A 26,246-nucleotide genomic window follows, 5' to 3' on the forward strand; every position below is an offset into this window, starting at 1 on the left:
ATTTTATTTACTCCTCCCTTCCCTCTCCAGTGTGAGAAGGCGGCTTTTAACCCACTTCTCTAGGGGTTTTTAGATAATACTAGAAAGCTAGGAGCAGTCACTTCTCAAACCCATACAGGTCACCAAGGGAGGACCTTTTTTAAGCATTTCCAAGCAAAGCAGCTTACTGAAGCCTTACGGAGTCACAGACGGTTAATAAAGGCCAGCTATAAAAACTCAAGAGCACCACAATATTTTCTATTCACAAGGAAAAAAGCTCCAGTCCATCTTTTTATTTTTTTGAAAAATTTCTGACATTACAGAACTAAACTGAAATGTATTAATTCCACTCTTACATCTCATGACATAACAGAAAAACTTCATGAGCCAAGAAAGGGGGAGAAGCTTATAAACTAAAATATGAATCAGCATTTTAACAGCTGAACAGAGAAAAGGAATTAAAATGCTGCAATTAAAAAAAAAAATCATGAGTGGATGGGTAAAGCATGTAGAACTGAAAATTTACAAACTAGTTAAAACCTGGAATCGCTGACTGCTCAGAAACTACACAGATGGATCATGGGGATGAACAGCAGAAACGGGTAATGAGTGAGGCGGTTGCATTGTCCTAGCTGCTTCCCATTCCACCAGTCTCCGAAGAAAGCCTACAACGAGAACAAAGGTTAAAGGCCTTTTTTAAAAATTCTGTTAAGACAAAATCCTACCCAGTCGTACTACAAATATTTTAAACCCCAAACGTATGATATAATCAAAAGCCAGAACAAAACTCTTTGGTTCCCACATCACTCACAGACCAATGCCCCGCAGCCCACACCATGCCAGGCAATATAGAAGCAGCTGTAGATCAGCAGTGGGCCGGAAGGCCCCTTTGTCATTTAAGATGCCCAGAAGGAATATATTATCCGCAAAGTATGTGCGGCTGCAGTAAATTTCAGATGGTCCTAAAGGTTCAGTGGCTCCTGAATGTTGCTTTCCTGCTGGGCCAGGCAGTCACCAGAACTCCTCCGTCATTGAGCTTTGTTAGCAGTAGGCACAACATAGTGGCCTCTGTTGCTACTAGCATGCAAGCTGTGGCTCAGTTTGCCTTGTGTGTCTGAGTGTCTTGTTCTTGAAGGAAGCCACCAAAACGTATGCAATGGCTAGGCAATTTAGTTCCATGGTTAGCAGCCAAGAATTAACCAGTCAGATAATAAAAAAGGCAAGCCAGAAATGGTTCAATTTATAAATCAGACAACTTTTACAGTTGCCTGATGATTAAAGCCCAAAGCCAGACTGTTATTTTATTCAGCCTATGAAGTTTTACCATATTCTAAGCCACGTCACTCTGATCAGATGAGTTCACTGCTCATGAGGCTTTAAATAAGCAGTGCTTAAGAAGACCTACATTTGCTTCAGCAATCAATTTGCTACTCCAGCATTAACATAAAGGCACATTTTTGTCCATTGCTGATGGGAGGATGGGCAGGGGGAGGGGACTGCATAAATCACGAATACACAAGATTCTTTAAAGGAGGACTTCCACCAGCACCCTTTCCCACATTTGCGACTGTTGCAAGCTGACCCCACAAGGGCCTACAGAAACCAACATTCAAGGCCCAACTACAATTCAACCAATCTAAGAACTTGAGATCTTATCCAAGAGGTGGAGCCAATCTATACGAAACTTACCTTCTATGTTCCAAGGCAAACTAGCTGCCCTTTCTATAGGTTCTCCTAGCTCTGCAAGGTGTGTGCATCCACAAGCAGTTCCTCCACTGCTGGGAGAATATTTGGTGCAGCCAAATTGTGCAGGTCTTTCCCAAAGGATTGTGCCACTATCGGTGTGAAAGACCCCCATGATCAGACCCTGCCCATGTGGCCGGATCATTTAAATATTCTTCTGCTTCTTTTAGAATGTGAAGCCCCAAAAAGCTGAAACTGACAGTCCAATGGGCAGGGTAGAACCATTCAAGGGTGCAATAAGAATAGCTTATGATGGGAAAAGTTTGTGCAGTTTGTTGTGCTGCAGTTTGGCTTGTTCTTCTAGAACTGGGAAGGGAGTCTGCAGGATGCCCCATCTCACCACCCCACACATATCTTCAAAGTGTAGTTTTGCAAAAACTGCAGATATGCATGAGCAAAGACGATTTCCTCAAATTAAGAGAAAAGGTGTGGTGCTCTATTCCCCCATGAACCAGCATTTGTACTGTCTGGCTTTTAGCAGCATGACCAGAGTTATACAGATTCTCTGACCCCTTGCCTGTAAAGAACAGGGGGAAGGGGGTTTGTTAAGTGGAGTTGGAAGAAAACAACCTTTCCTCAATGCCAATTCTGTCCATTTCAGGGCAGAGAAGCATGTGCGCTGTGTGCTGTGATGGCCTACGGTCAACATCTCTCAACTAGATAAGGTAACCAAACCTTTGCTGTTGGTCCTCAATGTGAAGGGGTATCTTGGAGTAAGGGCATAAATTCTGCCAATCCGGGAGAAATTTACGCAAGGTTCTTTTAGAATAACAATTTTACTGGGAGCACTAGGAAGCGAACAGATAAAGCCCAACGTTGTGTCTGCAAATAGTGTTTACTTGACATGTCTTGAAGCAAGATACTAGCAAATCAAGTTATAACAAGAGATTTCTGCTGCAAGAAATGGACAAGTCATGAACCCATGGATGAGGCTACAAAAGTAATCAGGTTGACACAGAGAACAGCTTGTTTCAGAGCCTCACTGAATGAGTCTCTGCTGGAGATCAACTTATTTGCATTTCTCTGAAAGGGCCCCAAACCTTGGAAGCAGATCTGCTCTGCATTATCCCCCTGCAACCACTTGCACATGGGAGTGAAAATTTACGGGAGGCAAGGGCAAGATTCTAAAAGATGTCAAGAGTGGACACACCATTCATAGGATTCTTGGGAAACCAGTTCAGTAATGTATGCTTAGTGTACCTCTGCTATGATAAAATTTGACAGTGGAACACCTTTTGCCTACCTCAACATAGAGCTAATAGAAATTAAAGGTCATTACAGGCCCACATGGATGCCAGCTGGATAGAAAAAGGGAACATGAACGAAGCTCTGATCTCAATTTCCCCCCGCTTGGAGCTCCATATCGTCAACACCATTGGCTAGTGGCAGTGCTGCATGAACAAATAGCTTTTGGACAACACATAACCAGACTTGCTAGTCGAGAACAAATTAAAGCCCATTAAGTCAGCCTCTACAGAACACTATAAAACAAGACGGCCAGCCCAAAAACTTGGTTAAGAGTGGACAATTTTTACTTTATGTGGTTACACTACAGAGCAGAACAGTTTTCTTAAAAAAAGTTACAATTGTGAAAGTCAAACTGCAGAAACAAAGTACTAAAAAAGACTTCTGCTACTCAAGGAAAAAGGGTTTGACAGAACTGCATTAAGTCAGCCAGTTGATGGCCTCCCCGTCCCCTATGATAGGATAAGGCCAGGCCCTCCCAGCTCCCTGGATGCAAAGAGTTAACTAGTGCAGCCCCAGAATCAAGCCATCAGTCATCATTTCAAACTTGTTCTAGTAACTTTCTTTTAATACAAAGGATAACACAAGATTCTTAGCAGTTCCAGCTGTCACCGTTTCTTATTCAATGTTGCCTGAATTATTATGTTTTTGGAAAGTCTAAGAGAGCTCAAAAAAAGGAAGTGTCTGTAGTGTTCATGTGACAACCCCAGGCTAAAGATCAAGTGAATTTAGGTGCAGACAGAAAGAATGAGCACGTACTATGCTCAACACAACAGCATGTCATTCTGCTGCATTATCTGTTTTGTCTGCCCGGTTTTCCCACACGGCTTTTAAATAGCCTTTAGTGGAGGAAACAGGCAGCTGCTGGCCTCAAAAGCCCAAGTTGAGAGACCAGAACAAGTGAAGCCAACTGCCCAGCCTCTACAGATTATCACCTCTCAATGCAGAATGCATGCACCACGAAGGGAACATCCATTCAGATGGGCTGTATTGCCATCAGGAGACAGGTGCTTCTAAAACCACATCTCTAGGTGTCTGAAATATACACCTCTAAGGACTAAGTATCAGAAAGCTGAACAGGTTTCAAGTGCTATTTTAGAAGATGCCATAAAGGAAAGCAACACCTGCAGCATGGTCACAGCTGTTCATTACAGCGTGTATGTCGCGCTCCAGGTTCTCTCACTCTCTTAAGTGACTAATAAAAGTCTTGGGTGTGGAGAAAGATGGGCATCAGAATCTCCCAAGCTTTTTAAAGGTCTGCTGCAGTTTTTTTACATGGGAAGGGTGTGCACACAAAGAATATTACTTTTTCTACTGAGCAGGTGAGTTGTGTACACTGGCAAGTGGCAGTTTGTACAAGAGCAGGAATAGTATTCAGGGTCTGTACCCGCCCCCAGCACCATTACAGCTCACACCCTCACAATTGCGTATTAGGTATCAGAGCCTCCATAGGAAAGTTTATATACTTAATAATGGTGTTAGTGCAGTGCAGTAGTGTAGATAATTTTCCCCAAAAAAAGTTTAGCCTGGGGGTGCAATGTCAGATTCAACCGGCTTGTGGTCAGAGTTCGGTCCCAATTCAGGCACATCTGTGCATGTTCTCACCGTGACAGCTTTATTACAAAGGACAGACATTGAGACAAGTTTGGCCAAAGTAGCCTCTTTGCACAGCTTAAACCAAGGAATTGCAAGTGAGTTATCTTGTTAACGGACCCTAGCATTCCCTGCCCACCCAGCTCCCTCCCCACCCACCTTATTCCATGTAACAATGCAAACAAAACTACTAAAGCAACAGCTACAAGCTACATAATCAAGATCACTACTGGACTCAAACTGATTAATACACTTGCTCAATTGTCTTTGACCTAGTGGAGGTTGCCAGCAAAAAGAAACTCCATCCTAAAGGAATCACAAAGCTCACTTTTCTTTTTGAAGTTTTAAAAAAAGCTCTTCCAAGTCTCCTCTATGGGATCCCCATTGCTGAAAAACAATCTGCTGTTCCTCTAAGGCCACAAGCAGACACTCAGTAAGGAGAGAATCTCTGTTTTTCCGTTTTCAGTTTGTTAGTAACACATGGCACAGCTGAGGTGGTGGAGGCACCCTTAGCAGCAGACACAACATTTAGAGCCAGGAGAGGGACGGGTTTCATGCCAAGCAGACTGGAGACACAGGGGGCGGTCGGAAGAGGGTTGGGGAGGCTGGAGGGTGCGTCGGAGACCCCCGCTGTCGCAAGCGAGGGGGTGGTGGTGGAGGAGGAAGAAGAAGAAGGGGTGGAGGGTTGAGAGAGGTTGATGCTGAGGTGGTCGGGGATCGTGACGGAGGCTGCCTGGGAGGAGGGTTTAGCGCTTTCTAAACTGTAACAGAGGAAAAAAGGAACAAAAATACGGGTGGGTGGATGGGAACACCACACAAAAAGCACAGGACACAAACAGCTTAAATAGCATGAAACTAATCTGGGAAGCTTTGGAAACAGCATAGCCAGAAGAAAGGTGGGATGGGAGAGAATGCTGACTGCAAGGGAATCTCAACATTCTCTTAGGTGTACCATGATGCACTAATAACTCTCCCCCCCACCACCCTCAAAACAAAACAAAAATCCCAGCCTACACAACAGTTCCAATCCCAATCCCATTATGAATAATAGCTCCAGGTTTTGATTTCCTCAATTCCAGAAGCAGAAACTTGGTTGCTTCAATACTGAATACTACAACACACATTTTGTTGAAGCTGCAGAGAACTGCCACTAAACCTAATGTAGTCAAGGCAGCTGAAATCCTATCTGTTCCTGACAATATCTTGCAACACACCACTCTCCCTCCCTCCCTCCCCCAGGCAGCTGTCCCTTCAGATTTAATGCAGGCAGGCTGTAGTTCCTGCCAGTATTCAAAACATGCATTTAGGTAGCAAACCAATTCTAACATTGCATTGTGTTCCACTCCAAGGTTGCCGTAATTATCAGGGAAGTCTTAATGAACAAACCCTTTGTGCAACTGTCAGAGGTTTTAACACAATCCAGTTTTCTACATCCTTACAGTCAATAAACAGCAGGGGAGGCTATTCCTCATCCAGCCAGAGGATAATTTTTGTTTCAAAAAATGGTTCAAAAAATGAATAAAACAAGCCAAACACCCAAGGGAAGGCTTTATTTGTGTTAGAATAAGGAAGAGCTTGCAGATGGTAGGCACATCTCTTTTTTTCAGATACAACATTGTGGTTCTCAGTTAGGTTTTCCTGCATACTGAACTACAGCAAGTGGAAATGTAGGCTGCTTCTAAAGAAAAGAGCCATGTATTTTATTTGAATAGCAATTTCATCTCATGTTGCAGGAGCAATCTTCCACAATTTCATTTGTTCATGGGATTAAGCTTCAACAGAGCACTTGAGGAGCTCCATTGAAAATTGGCAAAAGAATTATTGGAATACCCGGAACACTGAGATAGTTGGAAACAGTTATGACCACTGTTCTTAAATGAGTTTCTGAACTGAATGAATTTTAACCAATGTTACACCAGTAACCTGCAGCCCAGTAAGAGCTGAACACAAGCAGCAGTATCATCAGTATCATCAAAATGACCCACACTCTATCCCCATCTTGAGACCTATATGCTCCAGAATCTGGTGTTTGAAATTACTGGTCCTCCTAGCTTAAACCAGCCTTGACAACCTGGGATTCTTGCAAAATACATTTAGCAGTTCACATCAAGTAAGACAGGATTTGAAGGACAGTTGGTAAGAATGACAGAATGTGAAACTCTAAGGATGGCTGTTTATATAGCAGTTCCCTTCCCCTCAATATTTTATACTGTAACTTTGCAAGCAAACTCTTTTTACCTGTTTTATATACAGAATTTAGGCTTTTTAGACACTAGAAAAATACCCTAAGCCCTTAAGGAGTTCAGAATGGAGGAGTACCTATTAGCAATCTCTCTTACAATTTTTTCCAAGTGTCATCTAGCCGCTTACATAGCAGCCTTCTTTCTTGCAGGCCGTAATATATCAGCTAATGTATAACTAAGTGGTTGCTGCTTGCCACCACAATGCAAAAATACTGTGTCTGTGCACCTCCAAGAAGGAATTCTCAACTGCAGAAACTGGCTATTTGTAAGAAGCAAGTCAATGAATGCTGCACAGAACTTCAACTTTGGTGGCAGAAACTTCCTAGGTTCTGACTGGTACAGCTGGGGAACTAACCTGAAATCAACTATTTCCTGAGCATCCCAAATGGCCACTTCTTTGAAAATCGAGGTGCTCTCAACTTCCTCTGGGCAAAGGATCAATGAAAATGCAGCAGTGTTGCTTTAAAAATCATAGCAAATGCGTATTTGGGAGAGCACCTACTTGTACAGATGTTGTGTTTTGCTATTAGCCAATCACTGAATTGAAGAGTTAGAAGGTGCCCAAGGGGTCATCTAATCCAGCCCCCTGCAGCAATGCATTAACTCATTAGTGGGCAGTTTAGAGAGCTGAAAGCTCACAGGCTAGCCTAACTTTGCTACATTACAGAAGGAAGGCACTTACATTGGAGCCAGAAGCTAACCCATAGATTCTAATCATTAACCTGTCATTCTGCAATGAACACTTTAGCTACGTTGGAAAGAGAGGGAAGAAATCTAGGACATGAAATGCCAGCTGCTCATGCCTGGGTTTTTAATTATTGAAGTCAATGCTCTCCATTAAGCTGATGCTTTCACTTTTGCCTTATGAGATCATCTGATCTGCTCAAAAGCTGCAGAGGGCCTCTTGCCAAGTAGGCTTTTTAAGGACGGGGCCCAAGGAGCAGCCACTGTTTGCTGCAGAGAACTGCTGCAGCCCACAGCTGAGGGTTTTGCTGCTAGCAAGAGTACTCAGGGAGAAAGGGAGCTGCTGCAGCCTTTGCAGTGCAGAAAGCTCCACCCCTGGGGCAGTCCCAATTCTTCCCTTTCCTCTATTAACTACAGTAAACTGGGCTGCATAGCTTCCAGATCTCAAAAAAGGCACCAGGGGTTTCTGGTTTTTTTAAGGAATAGTTAAGCATCTTAGCAGCAAGACTCCAGTTTAGTCTACCTCGATGTAGACATAGGACTTTCAAGAAGCAATATTGGTTGGCTGTCACAAACCAGAAATATTCTAGTAAAAAGCCTAAGCACTGCCAAGGAATATGAGTGTTGCATATCCCATTTATTTCTATTCTCCTTCCTCCATACCACCTACTAGAAGGTCAATGGAGAGGTCTGGTGCACGGGCTGCTTTTGCACCAGGGAAGTGGGAAGAAGAAAGGTGGTTTTGTTCTATTTCAGCTCATAGAAACAGCCTTTTTCAAAATGTTGCCCTGATTTTAGTCAGCTTTCACGTTCCCCAGTTCTGCCAACTCATACATGCATTATCAAGCAGCATGCCATTTGAATAGACTTACCTGACATTAATTAGATATTGAGCCAGGCTAATGCTGGCTGCAGATCCAGTTATGGTAACCTGCCTGTCAGTAGATCCTTCCACTGGATTGGCAATTTTGATCTGCGCCCCAGACATCTGGCGAATCTCATTGATCTTGGCGCCTTGACGCCCAATGATGCATCCAATCAGCTGAGAAACAAAAGATGTTAATGGTCAAAACGGAGCTTAGGATTCCAAAACAATCATTTTGTCCTGCTATTCTCTTTTTAGGTCAAGTGCAGGCCTAACCTCTGGGAAGCTAGTTAAATTCCAACTCATTATCTGATTAGCATATGCCTACTTCTGTGTTTTCACTATCAGGTAAACATTTGTTAACTCAAGAATGATACTTGGGTTATTTCCCAACAAATATAGTATCTGTGTGCCTATCTATGCAAGAGTCATTTGTACTGATGAACTATTCAGACAACTCTTTATATATTATCTCATATTGGAGACACTATGCTCACATGCTTGTTCTCTGTGAATCTCAAGATTTCCACACATTAGATTCTGAATGAAAGGCAGATTGAAAGGCTTCTACTGTAATTGTTCTTTCTCTATCCTTGATGCAGCTGTACTGAAAACATGTGAGCATACTGAAAACAAGCTTTGCACTACTAAGACACTCTGGATACTATTATTTGTGGCCAATCTGAATTTGTCAGTCCGCTTGCTCTGGAAAAGGCGAAAACACTCATTTTAGATGAAATCTGAGAGACCATCCAAAATCATGACTGCAGACCAAGAAAAGAATCATCAGTCTGGTCAAGTTCCCTTTATGCTTAGGAAACATTTTATCTCCACAGTATCTAAAAATGTGGAGGGGGATCGAACTTAAAACTCTAATAAAAATTCAGTTGCCTGTCAAGTTTGTCTTGACTTCTCCAACTTTAGTTTGTTATAGGAACAAAGTCCCTTTTCTGAAGTTCACGTTACCTATTAAGACTGTTCCTTATAGCATTCTTTTTTCTTTACTAGAATCCCCAGTCATCCACAAATAACTAAATTTTAGAAGTCAAATCTATACTCTGGATCTCTTTAAAGTCTAAATTCCAAGTACATATCTCCTTCCATATGAACCTACTCAGACCCAGACATCCTCCTCTTGAGGCCCTTCTTCATGTGTCTCCTCCAAGAGAGATCCAGAGGGTGGCAACAAAACAGGCCTTTTCTGCACTGGCTCCGTTTGGGGAATGCTTCCCCAGAGAGGTTTGCCTGGTGCCTTCCATTAGACACATCAAACACATTAGGGCACCAGGTGACAACACTCCTCCTTCCCTTGTGGGAGGAAGGATTATTGATTTGCTTTGTTCTTATTTTTTATTATGTATTTTGTGTTTCTTATATAGTAATTTTATGTTGTGAACCACCCTGAAATCTACGGGTATAGGGTGGCTTACAAATTTAACAAATATATAACATACACTTTTGCTAAAATGGAAGTCTCTTTTTAGAGAAAGCGAAATCTTACATGCTTCACAACACTCCCAGCAGTCGCTAGACTACCAGACTATCTTCTGCTCTACAGGCTGCCGTAACATTACCCACAGAGAACAGAACCTAAAACCTTGTTTGTAAACAAAGCTTGGTGGTATAACCACCCATAAAGTACATCTGTGCAAGCAGAGCACAAATACACTAAGGTCCAAATAGGCACTCGAGCCTTTTCTTGGGCTACTTCTGGGTTAGCCAAACAGACCGGCCAGCTTCAGCAGTTGATAGTTCTGTGGTGGCCTGAAGTCACCCCATGAAACTGCCTGCAAAAATCTAACAGGCCATTGTATTGTCTCAATTGTTCTCATCTGCAATCCTCTCCCAAGAGCACAGAGAGGCCCATGCACTGCTGCCAGCTGCATCAGATTTGGTTGCACCCAATTTTCTATGTATTTGTATGCTCAAGATTTCCCCACACAAAAATCCACATGGCGCCCTGTGAAGGGCTGCACATCCTGACTCCCTCCACCTGTTTTGATTAACCTGTGGTTATGAAGGACTGCAATGAGAAAGTACAAAAAGTACTACAGTCCAATTGCTTTTTCTTTGCCATCTGTAGCAGTGCTGTGGACTCTGCTATGTCCCTCCACATGTTGGGCAGCTGTCCAGAGCGTAGGACAGGAGCAGTGCTGTAACTCCCTGCCGCATGACTCTTGGAAGCAGGCCCATCTGAAAGTTGCAGCTCCGTCCCATCTGCAAGCCACCATTTCCTAGAATTCTGCATCTCTGAAAAATACTTACATCATTTGGAATGGTGAGTTCGTGAGAAGTAGTTTGAGCTGATGCATCCAAACCTGCTGAGACACAAAAGAGATCGAGAGCAGTTTAACGCAAGGCACGGCGAGGGGGGCGGGCACTGAACAGAGGCCAGACCAGTCAGGCTAGCATTTGCGGCAGGAAAAACTGCTAACCTGAAGAGTTTCTCAAACAGGAGAGGAGCGAGATGCAAGATGTTAAATCCAAGCCCCTCTTCCTAAGCACCAGGGTTAAAATCAATTGGCAGGTTTCACCTAACGAGCCCCGTCAGCACAAGCCATGCACGAGGGGTTCCCCTTGAGCAATGGGCCTTCTCCCCCCTCATCTGCATATACCCCTGAAATTGGCTGGAGGGGTGGGAATAACCCCCAGAGCAATGCATGGGGAGAGGGGAGATCATTCTGTCTTAAAAGTTGCAATGATTGCTCTGCTGAGATATACGCCACAGCCCAATGGTAAACTCCACCCTCTGGCTATAAGGCAAGCACCAACAGAATGGTTTTTATTTGGCCAGGGTGGGGGTGAAGTAGCGACTCTGTTCAAATAAAGAAGGAACAAATGAGCCGGGATGACCTTTTTACAGAGTGCTACAAAGCTGTAGCAAAGACAGACCCCCAAACAAACATGCATTCTCATCTTCCCATTTGTGCCTTATAGTTGTATGTCAATGTTCTTCTTGCTTCAAAAACATCGCAAGAAGTGGAACAACACATTTGCATTGACCAAAATGGAGAAAGAGTAATGCCACAAAAAGCATGGTCCAACCTTTAGTTTTATTGGTCCAGTGTAGCTGTTTATAGAAACACTTGTGGTTGACCTACCACCTTCACAAGCAAACAAACTGGTTACCAAATGAGAAATAAGACACTTCATTCATTCTATTATGCCCTGCTCGCCAACAGTTTCCAGCTAGATTTCTTCGCAAGAGAAGGAAGGTTTAATAAGCCTGGCCTTTGCACCTAACACTACTTTGCAGTTCCTTTGTACTATATGGGTTAGCAGAATTTGCTGCCTGGGAAAGAATCTCCCACCAGTATTAACACACAATAGAGTTAACTACAGGTTTGTTTTGTTTTTTTCAGTCATTACCCCAATAGCCTTTCACATCTGGAGAGCTGGATTCAACGCCTGTCAAGATACAAGGGACAGTAAGTGTGATGGTCCTAGCTGAAGCCCTATTAGGCTTTCAGCCACAAGACAAACTATTACACAATTTGGCACTAGTGTCAGGATTGCAGCAGCTGGAAGGCAAGAGGTAACTGGCAAAGCTGTTGAAAGGGTGAGGGAAGGAAAGCAACATGAAGACTCTACCTAATAGCAATCTGATCTCATTTCAGGGCAGTGAAATCCACCCTCACCCCAAGATGGTTACCTGTGGATTTTTAAATATATATATATATATATGTATATGTATGTATGTATGTACGTATGTATGTATGTATGTATGTAAAATAATGGCGCTTAAGCCAAGCATCTGCACTAAAGGCCAAGTGAAGAAAGAGTCTTGGACTGGTAGCTTGTACAAGAAAGGAGTTTTCATACCACTGAATCCAGTGTTGCCATGAGACATTGGAAAGTGTGACTGTTGCATTGCCAACTGGTGCAGCTTGGTCAGCTAGAAAGGAAGAGAGAAAGACTGATGTTAGGAAATTCGGAGGCTTACTTGCTTAGCATACAATTTAAAGGAAAACAGACACTGCAAGCTGAGCATGAGGTGCTGCCCCTTGGGGCAGGAGTTTGGGAGAGGGAAAACTGGGTTAAGGTGCAAGCGCTTCCCTGAGCAGAGATGGGTGCAGACAGAAGGAAAGCACCATGGGGCATGAGGCCAACACCCATCTCAAGAGTCCCCTGGCTCAACAGAAGGCATCTGCAGTGAATTGTGACGAACACTAGGAGACAAGCACGAACAGGCAAAGTAACACAGAGGCTGGTTTGCAGTGGTGCTTGGGACTACACCATGCAGGACTCTGTCAAGCATTTGGAGGGGAGAGGTATATCATGAGGAGTGACCAGAATGGAGTCAGATGCTCTCCCCAGTATTAAACAGTGCAGTTTTCTAGCTCTCTCCCCTACACCTACTTACCCCAGCCCCACCCTTGCCTGTTCTAAACATGCTATGAGCAGAGATCAAATCCCTATGTATCTTTCACTGAGAAACTGCAAGTGCTGCATCTAGCTCAAATACCAGAAGGTTTGGGTAAAGAAGGAAAAACATCCTTTTACGTCAAGCAAAGATAGCTAATGGCTTTATTAGAAGAAAGCGTGCCAAGGAAAGGCACCCCAAGCAAAAGCCCCACCACCTGCTAGCCACACCTGCACAGTGACTATACATGATGCAGAGTATCATGTTTGGAGACAAAAGCAAAGCAGAAGTCTGAGGCCAGCCTCTCCTCCACCACCACGGTGAAGTGCACTACACCAAGATGCCCTATGCCCTGTACCAAGAACCACAATGACAGTATACCATGGAGTTTTGTTTTGTTTGTTTGGGGGGCTTGACATCAAATTGGGAGGGGAGAGGGGAACTGAAACTTGGAAAAGTGTACCAAGCTTTGCTGTGCAAGTGTGTCACAGGCCGGCAGAAAAAGGACAGATTAAGATTGGCTACACAAAGAAGTGCTGAACAAAATTTGAGGATCGTTTTTGGTCAGATTTCGGCTTCAAATCAAAACAGACTTCTAAAGCTGCTTGTTGAGAAAGCATGGAGAAATTTTGAAGGGAGAAGTGGGGTGATTTCAAGACAAGAAGTGTAAACAAAACTTACATCTGGCTGTGGAATGGCATACTGTCCTTGAATGGTATAGGCCTACAAAAAGGAGGAAAACAGTCCTATTAAAAACCATTGGACAGCCACCCAGTGACAGACAGATTTCAACTAGCCAGGAAGCCAGAGAGCTGAGGGGGGAGAATTGTTGGTGGGGAGCCTGAAGGCAGGCAGTTCTCTTAAGGGGGCTGCTTGAATTTGCTAGTGTGCGTAGTGTGAGAAGGGAAACTGGTCCCCACCACAAAAAGGATTATAGTATTAGCAGCTGGTTGTTGGTGAAGATTTGTTGTGTAGTGGAGGATTGGACAGTGCTACAAGCCCTCCTGCCCTAGGCATACTCCAAACCAGACCTCCTATGCCTCCAACTGCTTTTAAAGCTAAGAGGAACCAGCTGGGTGTTCATCCCCACCCCACTAAGTCACCCCATCAATCCACACGCCTAGGAACCTGCAGTGGACAATCTATAGTCAGGTGCTGGATGGCAGAAATGCATCTGGAAGAATAGGGAGAGAGAAGCAGCCAAACATGATGGTTCTGGGGATTACCCTACTGTAGTGACCCAGCAAGGCACTCACTGCATGGGGACTTGCTTAACACTAAGTGAGGCTTTGAGGGCACAAGTCTCTCACCTGCAGGCCAGGGGCGGGGGGGGGGGGAGTGCAGCCCAGGTTGGAATTGACGAAGCAGTTACCACCTGCAGGGCTGACTACTGGCCTGCCAGGTAGTGTTTGGTGGCCTTAATCCAGTTCCCAATGAACAGGAGTTCACAGCACAAGCCGCCACCACCAGTCTTGCCACCCTTGTTGGCAGTCTCAAAGAGGCCAAGGATTGAATGGGCCATGGAGACTGAACTCCCCTCTCACCTCTTGAGGTGGTCCCTCCAGGTCAGAGTTGAGGCACATTGATGGGGCGGTGTGGGGGTAGCTTGCACTGCCGCTGCTGTACCTGTCCTGTGGATAAATAGAGGACTTCAGTCTCCAGGGCTGTCAATCCAAAACCTTTCGCCAACACCAAAGTCATATAAAACTTACTCTGATCAAGGGCTAACCTGTACTAAAGACAGACGCTGGCTTACTCCAACTCATGTCACATCAGTAGCACCAGACAATGCGAGATTTCCCAACTGTCGGCACCTTCAGGGGCAGGGGGGCCTGCACAGGCAAAAGGAGTCTTGCTCTCTAAAGGCATAACAGGACTAACCTGCCACAAGACCAACCTCAGGATGCAAGTGAGGTTCTGCCACTATATCTTCAGTAACCTCCCATGTGCCTTTCCACTGCCAATTAACTGCCTAGCAAGCTGTCAAGAGCCTCTGGGAGGGTAGGTAATATGAATGGGGCAGGAAAGAAAAGGGAAGGGATTGAGGCAAGAACAAGAGCACGACAGCACCTTTCCCCCAGCAAGAGGTATCAGCCAGATAGCCCAATATAAGTGGCATGTGAATGTATAAGCACTGGGTGAACTACAGCCAGACCTGTCCAGGTGCTGCCTCTAAATTTCTATTACTGACTGAAACTATCCATTAACACCCTGCTCTGCCATTTTTCACTTTCACAGCCAGCCTTTACAGCATTCATACCCCACCCATTAGCCAAAAGGGCTCTTAGACAGGCTTGCAAATATTTGCTTAGTTCACCCCCACCAAACTCACTTTGAAGCTTCTGCACTGTTGGTATAGCCTTCTTTAAATTAAAAAAAATAAAAAATACAGGTGGGCATTGAGGCACTGTGCTCAAAAGCAGTCCAATGACGAAGTCCCCAGAGTGTTCCGACTCCACTCCACATACTTATGCAGAAGTCTTTTCTGGGCATGAAGTTCTGAGAGGCTTTAGCTTCTCAAACCCTCATGCCTCAACCTCACGTGAGATCTATCTGCCTAAAACAGTTGCAAGTATCTGCAAGTCCAGCTACAACTTTAAAATGCCTTGTAGGATCTATCTGAACTCGCACAGCCCACTCAAGCACACATGTTTCAATGAAATCCATGGTAACGGTAACAGGATTCCAGCAAGCTGAGAGACTGAAGTCCCATCCTGCAATGGCCGCAACAATGCACTGTTTTACCAAAAATTTAACACATCTGTATCCAACCTTTCTGTGTACTGGAAGCAATTACATAATAGCATTGGGAAGCGATTCAGATCCAGTATTATTTGGCATCTCTTTAATGTGTCCTCCCCAAATTGTAGTTAACAAGCAACATTTAAATCATCCTTAAGTCATTACCATCTAGTAAAAGGAAGTAATTCCAGAATGTTCTGAATTTTGGATTCAGTATCATAGGATTATCAGCCATATCTCCACCTCACATTCCCAATCCTCTGGGTTCCAGTTCTCCCAACACCTGTCCTTCTCGTTATTCAGCCCCTGCTGCTTTAGAACAACTGTTCAGAATAATTCGAAGCCTACTGCAATCAGCCACTAATTTGAACACGGTCTTAAATTGAAGGCCAGAAAAAATTGTGGGCTTACTTGTGGTCTTACGTCTGGAGCAAATTTCAAATTCCAGCTAACTCCCCCAACCCACACTGCTGACTACAATTCCCAAAGGACCTCAGAGCCTGTTGAACATTTGAAAGCAGCCTCCAAAGAACAAAACCAAAGCAGCAGAGGTAGCACTATGCTGGCCAGATGGGCAGCACAGGTGATAAAGCATGCAGAGTGGTTTGATGTGTGCTGGCAGTGTTGAAGCTTGGTAGGCTACTATATTATTGCCCCCAACCCATGCCCAACAAGAGGAATGTCCTTACCTGACCGCCTGCAAAGATGACAGGAGAACTGGATGGCTTGGGTCGGTAGGGGATGGTGACACCCTTTGGGGGAGACTAGATTATAAAAGAGTAAGAGGAAAAACATGGTTAATTATAGAGACTCTGGTTACAAGACACTGGTTAAGCATCTGTCACAAAGCTATATGGGTCAGTTTATTAGCTGTCTGAACTAATAAGCTCCCCACTTCAGTCTTCTACAATTCCTCATTTGATTGGCACTGCTGTGGAGGCAGTAGTGTCACCAAAATCCGAGACACAAAGCATTGATTTAGATTTCTTCAGAATTTTCTCACATCTGTGATTCTAGACATGCAAGGCAGACTTCGCCGAGGTGTCATGGGCAAGAGGGCAGAAGGTCAAACCACTACAACAAAAGGAGGGGCATGCACAAGACCACTTTGCAGGGTCTTGGGTTGAATCAGACTGCAGTTATTTGTTACATCGAGTAATCACCAATCTGAGGTTTTTGTGAGCTGCTCACATTAGATCAAGGATTGATACCTCCAAGTGCACCTTCAGTTGTACTGCAGGTGTTGCTTTCAGGCAGCCTAAACTGCTTTTATACTGACTTGGCTCTCGTGGTTCTCTTCCAGGAAATACTGTGGACATGAACCCACTAAGAACCAATGGTTTCTTTGAAACTATCCAGTGACCTTCGCATCACTTAAAACCAAAACTACACCACCACTAGGGAGAAGCAGCTGTCAGTATAAGAATTCTGTAGCAACTGTTCCAAAACTAGAAAGCAGCTGGCCACAATCCAGTGACAATGCTCCTTTTGCCCTTCTGCTTGTCTCAAAAGCTTTTAGCAACAATCCCTCTGTAGCCTCTCTCATTTATTTGTGCATTGTGTGTGCATTTACTCATTTTAATCTAACATCTTAAATAAATCAGGTCACTCCACCATTACTCACCTCCAGCATGACCACACAGATCTGTTTGACGCACTCAATGATGGACTGTGGAATCCCGGCAATGGTGATCGCTCTCTCAGTTGAGTTGGGCAACATGTCTCCAGCCACCTGGACCTGTGCCCCCGTGCTCTTAAGATCAAAAATACCAAGTCAGGTTTCCAGCCTCATGTTTAGTGGCCTCACAGAAGGACAGCTGATTTATTACACAATCAAACAGCAATAACTTAGCTTCTTCTCCAAAGTGATTCAGAACTAGTCCTGGAAATTATCCAGGAGAGAGGCATGCACCCTTGGTTGAGGCAGGAAATGAACTAATGGAAGGGCTTCAAGATGGAAAGCCAACCAAAAACAACTTTCTTCTTTCCTCTTAAGCAGAGGAGGATGGGAGCAGAGAAAACAAACTCCATAATGGATACAATCCTAATCAAATGGAAAGGTTAGTGTAGGTTTGTGAGACCAGGGCCAAACATTAGGAGACAATAGTTCACCTATGTTTAACACTTTGCCACAGCAGCAATGCTGAACTGGCAATTGGTATCTGTAGGCCTGCAGCTGACGTTAAGTAGGAGTGCTTGCCAACATGGCATTCTGCCCAGAGTACGTAGTCAAGACAATTGAAACCAACTGCAAATGGATAGCTAAAAGGAAATCTCTATTTCTAGGCTAGCTCAATTTTAAAGTGGTGCAAGAGGCAGAAATGGGCAATAAAAATCAGAATGCATTATAATCCACCCTAAACACTCATGGATGGACTGAAGCACATAATGAAAATGCAGCTAACATATTTTTGAGGATGCAGTTATGTAAAGTTTTAACCTGGCCTGTACCACTTAATATGCCATGTAGACATATTTATTGTTCTGAAATGTTTCAACCCATGCACCAATTTGTTTTTAAAATGAGGGCTTTCAATCAAATAGAACTGGGGCCTCTCCCAAGACTCAAATTGTGAGAAATATTGCACAATCAAGATACATGGAGGAAAGGCTCTAAATGGGCCCCCAAAGGTGAATATTAATAGTTATTCTATGCTGATACATTAGCTGAGGTATTAACACTCCAATGTCTTCGCATTCATAGCACCAATGGATTTAATTTGGAAAGGGGGATGGAAAGAGATTGATTAGTTAGGTAATGTGGTCAATAAAAATCCCAGATGCCAGCCTTGCATACAACTCAACTTCTTTAAAGGCCTTAGTCTGCCACTTATCTGGCAATAAATTGACCCTGGAGATAAAGGACGGGAGACCAAAAGGGGAATACAAACTTACAAAAAGCACCTGACTCCACTGCGCTTGGCTCCAGCCGCTCTTCGTCTCAGTTTCATGAGCACTAAATATAAGCGGCTGTATTAAGCAGGATGACGCAGAGTCTATGTGTGGCATTCAACCTCAATACATTTGGCACAGGGCGGGGTCGTGGTGAAGGGGGAACGAGTAGCATTTTGCAACACACGCAAACTTCGCAAGTCTAAGTACACACCTCTCTTATCTCCTTGATCTTGCAGCCTCCTTTTCCAATGAGAGAGCCACATTGGCTGGCAGGTACCACAAGTCTCAGAGTGACGGGGGGCCTGCTAGAAGCCGTGCTGTTGGTCATTGAGCTGCTGATGTCCTGAAAGCACAAGTTAACAAACTTCAACTATCAAAATTTCAAATGGAGGTTAAAATTTCAACAAAATGATGATACTCAAGAGACAAAAAAAATGTGAGGTTCCGGCAATGCATACACTGTATAGAGGACCAAAGAGTCCAAGTATTTGTTCCATCATTATAGTCCATCAATTTGTTATCTATGCAGCACTTATGTTTACATAAGGGTTCACAATATACTGCCTGCAAATGCACATGTGCCGACAGTAGCCTTCCCTGCTGCTCACTAGGTCCCCTCCCCTCATTGAAATTAGGCTTGAAAGAAGTATTCTGTTGCAGCCTATAGAATAGGTCACAATGTGTGCTTGGTTGTGATGGTTATACAGTGCCCACAACAGTTTATCCGGTTTGCAAGTGTGCCCACAGGCCCCAAAACACTGGCAACCTCTGGTTCACAACCGCTTTTGCTTAGGAAACTGTTCTCATATAGTCACAGCCAGAAGCTGTATTGATAAAAATTTTAAAATATGGCTAAACTGCTTAATTCACCTTGTTCTTCCACAATATCCTGGTGACTCAATTTTCCTGCACCATAAACTCCTTGATGGAGTATGAGTAGAATGCAAAAAGCATGCTCATTAATTGTTAATAAGCCACCTTGGGAGCATGAACTGGAACATGTACAATTTTCTTAAGCTTAGTTATATTCTTAATAAGGAGATATACTTTATGGTGCCCTTGGGCTAGCTAATTAACTCCCCCATGTACTTTTCCTGAGATTTCTCTTGTAGCATGAACCAAGAATATAGTGGGTGTCTAGAAGTAAGCTTCTATCCAGCAAAAATCCAGAGTAGATAATCTCTGCATCCCATAGGCTGTCCATCATTCTACACTGTAAGATAGTGAAAAAAATCGCTGCAGCCAGATGTCAACTCTAAACTGGTTCAGTAGAGCCAAGCCTGCACAACATTCATGAAGGCCTGGCACTCAAGAAACAAAAACCCTCTGTTAGTGCCAGAGCTTATATTCGGTATCTTTCATATATTGGCTATGATGTAAGCCTTACAAACAGCACAGCCTAAGCATCTAAACTCAATAGCTGCAGCAGCTATTCTGTTAAGCAAGCTGCAAATCTCCATGCCAGGAGCAATAAGACACCATCTTTCACAAGTCAAGGACAGAAGCTCAAACCTTGTGGGGGAGGGTAGGGAAGCAAAAAGTGTTCTCGGGTTACTGACATTCTGCTAATGCTCAAGCACTGAATTTCAAAAGTTTAAAGAGGCATAGCTTACCACAAATCATACAGCTGTGGTTAAGTGAACAGGCATTTTGCTTTAAGAGATATCACTAGAGAAGTACCTTCCCATCTTGCTAGACTTATTTTAGCTTGCCAGAAAATAAATCTTATGCTTCAAACTTTGTTTATTCCTATAGTGTTCTAATGAAACAGCAGGGCGAATGAACATTGCAAAGATCCTAAGTAAATTGACAACTTCACCAAGCTACTAATTTGAAAGGCAACTGAAAACCAATTGCATTTGGAACATTGTACCATTCCGAATTTGGCAGTAAACTTGTAACTGAGCAACATAAAAAGTGAACTAGTTTGCCGAACTTGGAGAAATGCTTTAAGATATGAAGTTCTCTATATTCTTGAGCAACGATCAAATTGTTTTAATCAGACAGCCATTCCATTACTACACTACCAAATATAATGATTCATCCCTGCCCTTCAAAATTTTCTACTCAAGGGAGTCCTAGAGTCTATTGTGTAGAATTGAAATTCCATGTTCCCACAAAATGTGGTGTATGAGTAAATAAAGCCCATTTGTATTTCTCATTGTGTTTGCAGTAAAGATGGTAACCACATTCAATACTGCCAGAAATGATGGGTCCACATCATCACCTCCAACACATCAGCAGATGGAACACACATCATTCAACCCATCAAAAAAAAGGGGGGGTGTCACATACCTCTTCCAGTTTGTCAATGATCATAGCAAATGCTTTGAAAATTGCATTAGTGGGTCCAGCAAGAGTGATAATCCGTTCTGGGCAGTTCCCTTCTGAGATGTTAATGCGAGCACCACTCTAAAAAGGGGGGAGGGGAATGGAGTTATAGAATCAGAGTTGGAGGGGACCCAAAGGGCCATCCAGCCCACCCTCTGCAAGGCAGGTCAAAGGAGACTCCCCTTTCTAATTCTGTCTCTTTCCACCACCAACGTTTGACTTTCTAGTAAGACAGCCATTCTATGCACACTTATTTTGGAATTAAGGCTCAATGAATTTACTGTGACTTACTCCAAAAAAATATGCAAAGGATAAGGCTGCAGGTTTTAGTGCATTAGGCAGATCAGAAGTACCTAGTAGAGATACTGCCAAACTGACAAACACAGCTGTCAGAAGTTGAGATACAAATAGCTACCACTCCTTCCCATCAAGACTGGTTGGATTTTTTGGAAAGTCATAAATTGCTATGTTCAAGTTGATACTGGGCATGAATAATGTCGTATCTTTCAAACTGACTGCTATCGCCTCAGTAAACTGTTTCTACCAGGTGAGGAGCCCCTTGCTGCCATATTTAACTTTCCCTTGATTTGTTTTCACTGCTCTTATCCCCAAGAACCTACCTCTTCACGCATCTTCTTTACAGATTCTCCTTTCTACACACAAACACACAGAAAAAAAGAGAAACTGGTTATTAGTGTCACTAATCTGAATTAAAGAAAGAATATAATAATTACACTGGACCACTCACCTTCCCAATGATGCTTCCAACCTCCTGAAACAGCAAACATAAGAAATATGTAGTTCTCAATCATTCTGACAGTCCAATATAAGCCCACCCTTCAGTATATAGACAATATTCTGCTTATACCCACCCTCTACGTACAAACAAGCTTTCATCTGCATAACAGTGCAAATTTGGACATTTAAAAGTTGAATGAAGCATCCCTACTAGATGGTGCTCAGGGCAGCTTTATATTTGATTGAACAAAATATTGTAAATCTCTAATTAAATATATTTTAAGGAGGCAGCTTGGTTGTTTTTCCAAGACACACCCAACCAACTTATTACAATATTATATTCTCCACTGGGGTTAACTGAGCGCTCTACTACAAAGAACATGGTATGCCAAGAGCAAACTGATGTTTTAATTTGATCAGACAACTGGGTTTTCCAAGGCATTTACTGTGACCTAGTTTCAGTCTGACGCAACCAAGATGAGGAAAAGCAAGTACCTTCCCATGCATAAGTAGGCGAATAGTAAGTGTGACATTTAAACCTCCTTCGATAACACCAGTGTCCATCTTGAGCTGTATACAGTTAAGTCAGGCTTGAAAGTGGTCAAATCTTTGGTCGCTGGAAGGAAAATCAACCTATAAAATAAAAAGATTACCTTGTACTGTCGCCACACAAGAATTAACTCATTAATACTGTTTTCTGGCAGTATCTGAACACTTTGATATCCTGTATTTGTTCTTTTTTCCATACTGTACAGGCCTCAGCATTACATGTATCTTGCATTAGATTTAATCTGAGGAACAGGCCCAGTTGACTGTCACCGACAAGTTGTCAAAGCCACAGATTTGCATGTGCTTACTGTCACTAATCAGTTGATGCGCAGAAGTTTACACCTCCTATGTGTTTATTCACAAACTGGTCAGGTAGTACTTAGTAGCCAAATGTGTTAATGCCCATTGGAGACTACTGGTTAAAGACGATCCCCTGAACACTCATGGCACAGAATAGACATATCCCCTTGAACAACTTGACCTCCTTCCTTTGCTAGAAGGAGAGAGAGATCAATTGTCACTTTCAGTTTCCAGTTCCATTGCTCAGCAAACTACAAATAGCTTCAGCAGAAGCACTTCCCAGTCACTTTCACAGCTTCATCTGCACTATTTATTTTTTTAAATATTCCGTCTATATTTGACAATATATATGCCTGCTGCTGAACTTCATGGTTCTTTTTGTCAACTATAAGTAACAAGAACCCCATTACCCATGCCATGAAACTTAACTTTAACCATGTAAAGTAACAGTTTTTAAGCATGAGCAGTGTTTTTTCCATACTACTGAACAGTGACAGGAAGTCAACTTTTAAGCAGGCTTAGGGATAATTGACTTATTAGAGAACATGAAGTCATTTTCAAAGCAAGTGAAAGTCATATATATAAAAGTCATTTTCTTTCATATATATGAAGGAAAAAAATAACAGCAAGCAACTTCCAAGCTGAAAACTTTTTTATTCTAAAAGAATTATGAATCAGGTTAAGAAAATAATTTTTAACACTAGTCTAAGATCAAAAAGCAAAAATCCAAATAAAAGACTTAACTCTTAGAAGTCACCAATAGTTTGCTGTTTCTGCAACACTGCACAAGTTGGTACCTTTTAACAATGTAAACACTGAATTCTTATTTATCTCAACTAATCCATTTACCTTCCAATATTCAAGAAATTTATTTACTGGGATTACTACCTACAATAACACCTTGAACCATGTTATCGATTTCAAGTTAAAATGTATGGAAAGGAAGGTTGTCAACCCTAAATGGATTTTAGTTTTATAAAGAAGCCACACAGGCCAATCCTCCAACCACCGGAAGCCTAAAGTTGCATTTTTTCTTTTAAGTTACCACCAGCCAGTGAAGTTCCTATTTACAGTTTTTTACCTTCCCCAAGGTCTCAAACCATCTCCCACCCTAAAGCTGCCCACTCTAACGAGCAATTATAAGCTTGCAGATCTGCACCTTGCACCGCCTAAGTTTAGAGTCAGACCTATTTCAAACTCGTGGAGGGGTCGAGGGTGAGGGGAACGGGCAAATTAAACAGATCTCACATCCTCATACTAAAACTACTTTTTTATACAAAAAAAAATCTCCTTCCACCGAGCAGTTTAATAGAAACAGGGCTATATTTTAATTTTTATACTTCTATTATTAAAGCTGCGCTATAAAGTTCTCACAATGACTTTCCGCCAGTGGAGAAGAGCTGCCTAAAAAAAGAATCGAAGGGATAAAAAAATAAGAAGGGGGGCGCTGTATAGCTGGCGGGACGCGTTTTGAAATAACACGACGCAACTGTCCTGTTTTCTCTTCCCCACCCCTCCCGCTCCCCGCCCGCTCCAGCCACGAGATCCGCCCGCCCGCTGCTGCTGCCGCCGCCGGCCTTGCGCCTGGGCCCGCGAGCCAGGCCTCCCTCCATTCTCTTACTCACAGCCGGCTGCCTTAGCGTCAACCACCTCCTCCTCCCCCCCCCCGCTCAAAGAGAAATCCCCGCCCCTCTCTCTCCTCCTCCTCCCCCCGCCATCACTCTCCCTCGCGCGCAAGAGGCCTGGGCCCACATCCCGCTCGATGTGACGCAGCAAGAGCGCCCCCCCAACTACATACATACACACGCACGCAGCCATCCAGTCCACTGCGGGGCCCCCCCCAGCCGCGTTCCACGCGGGGCCCGCTCCTCCCCGAGACGCAAATGGCAGCAACAGCGCCACCCCTCCCCCCACCCACCGACTCCAGGCGCTTCACACGCACTCGGGTGGGACCCGGCCGCAGTAGGCCGCAAGCGCATCCTCGGGCTCGCGTAGCGACCCGGCCCGGCTCGAGGCGCAGGGTTGGCGGAAGAGCGCAGCTACTCGAGGCCGGGGATTCGGAACGGGGGAGGAGGGGGGGGAAAGACGAGTACTTTCCGAGGGGCAGTGGGAAGCCCTTACCTGGCGGGGTGGCTAGGCCCGGCCGCTCACGCGTTCGTTCGCTCCCTCGCTGGGGCGGGGAAGGGGACGGGACGGGGGGGAGCGGGAGGAGGGAGGGCGGGTGGTGCGCGGGTCTCCGGGGCGGGCGGAGGGAGCGGGACGGGGGGAGGGGAGGAGGAGAGAGCCGGGGCGGGCGGGCGGGATGGCGGCGGCGGGAGGAGGGCAAGGGCAGCGGGAAGGGGCTGCGGCAGCTGCTCTTGCGGCGGCGGCCTCGGCGGGTCTGGGAGGGGGAGCTGGAGAGCGGGGCGATTTCAACCCCGCCTTGACCCGGAAACGATAAGAGCCCTCCCCTCTCCTCCCCCGTGCAGACCTCTTCCGCGCTGGAACGACAGAGGCGCTCCGGCCAGCGCGTCTTTTCCCTAGCGGACGTTGCAATGCCGACCATAGAGAGGGGGCCGTTGGAAACGAGCCGGGGGCGCTGGCTAGAGCGTCGCCCAGCGAAAGAGCGGCGAGGTACCCCCTGCAGGCCGCGTGCTGCGTAGTCTTCCAAAAGCAGCGTGGCTCTAGCAGGGAACTATGGAGAAGAGGAGGAAAGGGACGGAGGGAGGAAGAAAGGAAGCAGCCATCTCTCGCGCGCTGCGTTTGTGCATATGCAGATACAAAGGCTGTTCCCAACAGGACTTCAGCATAATTGAGAGAGAGGAACCAGGAGGAGGTGGAAGGGGCAGAAGTGGCTCAGAGGAGCTCCTGTTAAGTTTTATAGGACAAAGTAAACTGACAAAAAGAGCTGGGACGGAATCGGATTGGGGGCTGAGAGGAGTCCCTCGCCGCCGACCCTGTTCTCCAGGGCGCCCTTGTCAGTGCCTTTGCTTCCATTAGGACATGTGCTTTGGGACGCCTTTGTGAGGGGGAAATGTCCCCTTGTGACATATTTTCCACACCCATCACCATGATGATGTCTCTAGCCAAAGCACACAAGTTTTACCATTGACTTTTACACATGTGATGAATCTGAACTGTATGTGTGTGTAGACATAGTCTGGCTTGCTCGAAAGGTTTGAGATTGGTAATGCGATTTAAACAACATAAAGCATCCGAATAAAACGATACAGTAAAAATCTACCACCGCCAGCCATTAAAAGAAGCTCTGCAATAAATGGGTCTTGGAGTGCTTCTGAAACATGCTTTGTTGTTTAGTTGTGTCCGACTCTTCGTGACCCCATGGATGCCAGGCACTCCTGTCTTCCACTGCCACCCGCAGTTTGGTCAAACTCATGCTGGTAGCTTCGAGAACACTGTCCAACCATCTCATCCTCTGTCGTCCCCTTCTCCTTGTGCCCTCCATCTTCCCCAGCATCAGGGTCTTTTCCAGGGAGTCTTCTCTTCTCATGAGGTGGCCAAACTATTGGAGCCTCATCTTCACGATCTGTCCTTCCAGTGAGCACTCAGGGCTGATTTCCTTCAGAATGGAGAGGTTTGATCTTCTTGCAGTCCACGGGACTCTCAAGAGTCTCCTCCAGCACCAGAATTCAAAAGCATCCATTCTTCGGTGATCAGCCTTCTTTATGGTCCAGCTCTCACTTCCATACATCGCTACTGGGAAAACCATAGCTTTGACTATACGGACTTTTGTCAGCAAGGTGATATCTCTGCTTTTTAAGATGCTGTCTAGGTTTTTCATTGCTTTTCTCCCAAGAAGCAGGCGTCTTTTAATTTCGTGACTGCTGCTTAGGCTCTGGCTAATCTCCAGGAGCTCTGCCTTTTAGGGAGCAGGGTGCACAAGTTGGCTACCAATCATCACATTTTAGAAGGGAGAGGTGTTTCCAAGGATCACGCCTGCCAAGAAGCCACATTCTCTGAAACTGACCTTGGAATT

The 26,246-nt window shown here is 44.5% G+C and overlaps 1 protein-coding gene across 19 annotated transcripts; it reads right to left on the reverse strand.

The window, feature by feature from the left end:
- Positions 1-257: 257 nt before the first annotated feature.
- Positions 258-24,543, reverse strand: PCBP2 (poly(rC) binding protein 2). 19 transcript variants are annotated; one of them, XM_082212642.1, is made up of 15 exons: positions 24,392-24,533; positions 21,917-22,054; positions 21,432-21,455; positions 21,304-21,336; positions 20,648-20,764; positions 18,564-18,695; positions 17,082-17,210; positions 16,147-16,221; positions 14,260-14,346; positions 13,397-13,438; positions 12,175-12,247; positions 11,722-11,760; positions 10,618-10,670; positions 8,360-8,529; positions 258-644 (listed from the first exon to the last, which is right to left on the reverse strand). In XM_082212642.1, the coding sequence occupies exons 2-15, from the start codon at positions 21,983-21,985 to the stop codon at positions 608-610; spliced, it is 1,080 nt and encodes a 359-aa protein (XP_082068768.1). In that variant the 5' UTR covers positions 21,986-22,054; positions 24,392-24,533; the 3' UTR covers positions 258-607. The 19 variants fall into 19 exon arrangements, with proteins under 19 accessions (XP_082068768.1, XP_082068767.1, XP_082068769.1 ...); XM_082212641.1 differs by having other exon boundaries at positions 10,618-10,673; XM_082212634.1 differs by lacking the exon at positions 258-644 and adding an exon at positions 3,233-5,321 and having other exon boundaries at positions 10,618-10,673; positions 24,392-24,542.
- Positions 24,544-26,246: the final 1,703 nt, after the last annotated feature.

The sequence above is a fragment of the Podarcis vaucheri genome, assembly GCF_965113315.1.
Source record: "Podarcis vaucheri genome assembly, chromosome: 2".
Classification (NCBI taxonomy): Eukaryota; Metazoa; Chordata; class Lepidosauria; order Squamata; family Lacertidae; genus Podarcis; species Podarcis vaucheri.

Bases quoted from the DNA above. Each gene is read 5' to 3' on its own strand.
- PCBP2 (XM_082212634.1), bottom strand. From the start codon at position 21,985: ATGGACACTGGTGTTATCGAAGGAGGTTTAAATGTCACACTTACTATT. The intron at 16,222-17,081 runs GTGAGTAATGGT...TTTATAATCTAG, and splicing joins TCTGTGTGGTCATGCTGGAG to TCTCCCCCAAAGGGTGTCAC. The intron at 11,761-12,174 runs GTATGAAAACTC...GTATCTTGACAG, and splicing joins TGGCAACACTGGATTCAGTG to GCGTTGAATCCAGCTCTCCA.